Source organism: Diaphorina citri, unplaced genomic scaffold, assembly GCF_000475195.1.
Source record: "Diaphorina citri unplaced genomic scaffold, Diaci psyllid genome assembly version 1.1 scaffold6896, whole genome shotgun sequence".
Taxonomy (NCBI): domain Eukaryota; kingdom Metazoa; phylum Arthropoda; class Insecta; order Hemiptera; family Psyllidae; genus Diaphorina; species Diaphorina citri.
Window position 1 is genome coordinate 1 of NW_007384272.1, and position 4,053 is coordinate 4,053.

Here is a 4,053-nt window from a genome sequence, read left to right on the forward strand (position 1 = left end):
CCGTTTCTTAGAAAAAGACTTCCAATAGAAGGAAATTGATGAGCAACTCTTTTCATTTTCTTGTGGCTTCTGTGGTTATACCGAATTTCGGGAATTTCGAACATCAACTTTGAAGTCTGGATCAAAATGAAAGTGAGCATTTATGCTACAGTCAGAAAGAAAGTATGCCGGAAAAGAGAAACAGCATGAGAGAGAAAGTAGAGAGAGTTTGTAGTTGAAATTTACCTGAGAATAAAATATGATGGTTTATGAAATGAATCCCCATTTTCCCATTGGGAAAGAAGGGAGGGGGGGGGGGACCAAGGAGACCAACAATAAATAGGGAGTAGACCAGCTTAGTCTGGCTGGGGGACATAAACAGGGAGGATACCTACTTGAAACTACTGGGTCCAGGTATTGAACCCGGGACCTTCGGACTGCCAGCTTAGTGTGACAGCTACTTGACAAGGAAATTTCCTTAAAAACACATTTTTTGTTTAATTATCCATATTTTTTATTTATATTTTCATAATTCTCAACAAATATTCATATTTCTTAATGGGGGGATTATCTTTTTCTTTTATACTTTTCCTTAGAACCTTTTGACGATCAGAAGTTTGTGTCTTGATTTTTTTTTTCTCTTTTTTTCTTTCCTTATCCTATTATTTATTTGTTACAAACTGAATGGACGAAAATGTTAATTATAAGTTATACCACTATCTAAGAAATGTTGATTTGAGAACTTTTTAAACCGCTTGGTTTAACCGAAGTTTACCTCTCTGTTTCCAGTGCCTGGTAGAGTGTTGCGGACTGAGGATGCCCGAGGGAACGTTAGCTCCCGAGCCACTCTCTCCTGTATCCTGGAGGGATATCCCCTGGAAAACGTCACCTGGGAGAGAGATCAAGGGTCCGGCCTGGATGAATCCCCAGACAAGTAAGTGGACAGGACAGTCCTCATTTCTTGGGCCAGCCACTCTTTATTAGGTAGACGAAAGGTACACCTGATGAGGTCTACTTGATAGTGTGTTTGCTCATCAGGTGTCAGGTCTATCTGATTGTAAGTGGCTGTCCTTGAAATGATGGATTTGTACTTTCCAAAGGAAAAACCCAAGGGTTTTTTTTTACCTTACAGTTTATTGGATTTACTTGCAGCTCAGGAACTACAATACCATACCTTCAAATCAATCAAAATTTTGATACCTTTAAGGATTGAGCTCTTGGCCGGTTTGGTTCTTCAAATAAGTACGAGGGAAATTTTCACTTCCCTTGCTGGAATGGTATCAAATAATACGAGATAAGAACATAGTAAAGAGGAAAGACAATAATGACTGAGTGGGAAAAAGGAACAAAAGAAATACGAATACGATCTCTTTTTCGTAGAAGGCAGATAAAACAAGGCCCATTCAAACAGTGCATCATTATTCTCGTTCTCCAATCAATGCTGTCTGATGAGTCACTGGGAATTCCCATGACCTTTTTTTCCCTCGCTTTTCCGCCTTCAGTCTGGTTTTTTTCTCATTATGTCTCCTCTCAGCATATTTTTCTCATTTTTTTTTTGTTAATTTTTACACTTTTTGTTTGAATTTTTATTCCTAGAAGGCATTCAAAGAAAGCTACACGCGAAGAGAAAACTTTTAATGATTTAATTATAAAATCTCGAGAACACAAGGCAAGCAAGAAAGTTTATTTAAAGCAGACGCCCACACTTGAGATATCACTTTTCTTTCGACTTTCTAGTTGGAAGGAAAGAATAGAATACATATACCTACCCTTGTTTATCCTGGTCGAATGAGACTAAAGAGTCCTTTTACCCCAGCAGTCTAAACAAGGTCTCGTGTATTTTATAGGATTAAGAACATAATACACGTTATACATTGTGTGTATGTACTGCCTGCCTACTGATTGTATGACTGAATTGGTGAACATGATTACTGTGATAATAAAGAGGTAGTTAGAACGATAAATTTTGAACTTTTAGATTGTCCTATTAAAATTTTAAAAAAAGAAGGGGGAAGATTTTAACTTCTTTTTCAGGTAATACATTTGTATATTTTTTTCTTTTCTCAGGACCAATTTCACTATACGTCAAGTGAACAAGACAACCGTGGAAACTCATCTGGAATTCCCAAAGCTAAACCGGCGGGACAATGGCTCGTATTTGTGTAAGGCGGAGGGCGTGGAAGGCCCTGTGGTGGGCGTGGCTAATCTCTATGTACTAGGTGAGTCAATATGTTAATAGATTATGGGTGGGTTTCACCAACCTTCTTTTTACCCCCTAACAGCCCTTTTAAGCCTATACAAATCAAATGGGACTTAACAGGCCTTCTGGGGGCTTTTACCTTGGAAAGGTATGGATGTAAAAGAATGTGCTTAAAAAAGTAATGCGAAAGCGGCGTCGAGGTACATTTCTTACTTTCTTTACATTATTTTCCTGCATTACTACATTTTTTACTGATAAACTACATTATTTGCTGATACCCTGTATTATTTGCTGATTTCAGACGTTCCCCATGTGTACATTGACGTGGTGAAAGTGGTGGGAGCTCGCAGGATATTCCTCAATTGGACTTTGAATGACGGGAATGAACCGGTCCAGGAATATATTATAAAGGTTAGTAACATAGCCCCAATAACTCAGAGGTTCTTTATTATAAAGGTTAGTATCTCAAAAACAGACCCCAATAAGTCAAAGCTAGTTTGTGGGACGAGTAATCCATAGGCTGGGGTTCAAGTCCTTGTAGTGACATAAAACTTCAGTTGGATCATGTCGAGGTGGACATTTGATAAAGTTTGTCTTGTCTTTGATCTTTTTTACAGTCTTTTATTAAAGTTGGTTTTAGAATTTTCAGTTATATTTTACAGTACGAATTATTTCAAGTAAATTTGGTTCCGAAATTCCTTGTAGGTACCTAATTAGTTATTTAATTAAAATTAATAATACTTAATTTTCTGATGTGATTTTAATTATTTCTCTCCTCAGACTATAACCAACGGATCGAGCCAGTGGACTTTTTACCCGGAAAAAGTTCCGGGTGGAAACACAAGTTACATCATTCGAAATTTGGAACCCAACACGGAGTACAAGATCAAACTGTATGCCAAGAATTCCATTGGGAAGGGAATCGAACAGGATACGCCGGTGTTCTATAAGACTTTCGAAAAAGGTATGTCACTTAGTGGGGCCCATCTGAGAACCCCTGTAGCTCATATTAAGACCGTTTGTTTACCCCTGTTCACGGAGAAAAAGAGACTCATTTAAACCCAATGAATACCCTTTTATGTCACTCAAAAGGCCTTGAAGTAATGCCACGCTTTGCTTTGGCAGTGTATAACATCTCATTATTACAAAAATGGGTTAAATGAGTTGCAGTGTACTTTGCCATTTTTGCTACAGGGATCACCCAAGTTTTATCAAAAGCGAACAAACCGTTTGGGAGTTAAGGCGAAACAAACATACGTATAGACAGACATCGTGACCTCTTTCAGAGATGAAACTTGAAACTCTCTTCTTTTGATTTTTTCCATCTCTGTATGGCTCTCCGCCATTCTACCTATTCGTCCAGGATAAACAGAGTATTTGGTTTAGAGGAAGAGCTCACCGTGTGATAATCCTGCCATAAAGACCCCCCCCCCCAAAAAAATAAAAAAAAAAAAAAAATTTATTTTATTTCCCGGTGTTATGCCCCTGCCATAAAGACCCCCCCCCCTCAAAATAATAATAAAATAAAGACAATTCTATTCTATTTCTTCAGATGCTGATTTCACTCCCGAAGTCTCGCTCAAGGCAATCACCCCGAACGCAATCAATATAGGCTGGTCTTCCCCTCCCAAGGAGCTGCAGGATCATGTCCACTATTATCAGCTTCTCATGTACAATAACAACACGCGGAAAGAAACCGTGCAGTCGGCCAACGCTTCCAATCTGTACATGTTTCGCGATCTGCATTCCGCCACCAACTATTTGTTCAAGGTGAGTTACCACGAAAATCGCCACCTCGGTGGCGTAGTAGTTTTTGGGGGATTTTTTTCACATTTTCTCACACAAATGAGCTCTGATCTCGAAATTTGTCGCGA

At 38.7% G+C, this 4,053-nt stretch overlaps 1 protein-coding gene across 1 annotated transcript; it reads left to right on the plus strand.

Annotated features, from left to right (window-relative positions):
- Positions 1–768: 768 nt before the first annotated feature.
- Positions 769–3,949, plus strand: LOC108251807 (tyrosine-protein phosphatase 69D; the record flags this gene model as incomplete). Its single annotated transcript, XM_008487212.1, has 5 exons — positions 769–913; positions 2,047–2,198; positions 2,481–2,590; positions 2,960–3,143; positions 3,732–3,949. Coding segments are annotated over 5 exons (809 nt in total), but the record flags the coding sequence as incomplete, so codon positions are not given.
- Positions 3,950–4,053: the final 104 nt, after the last annotated feature.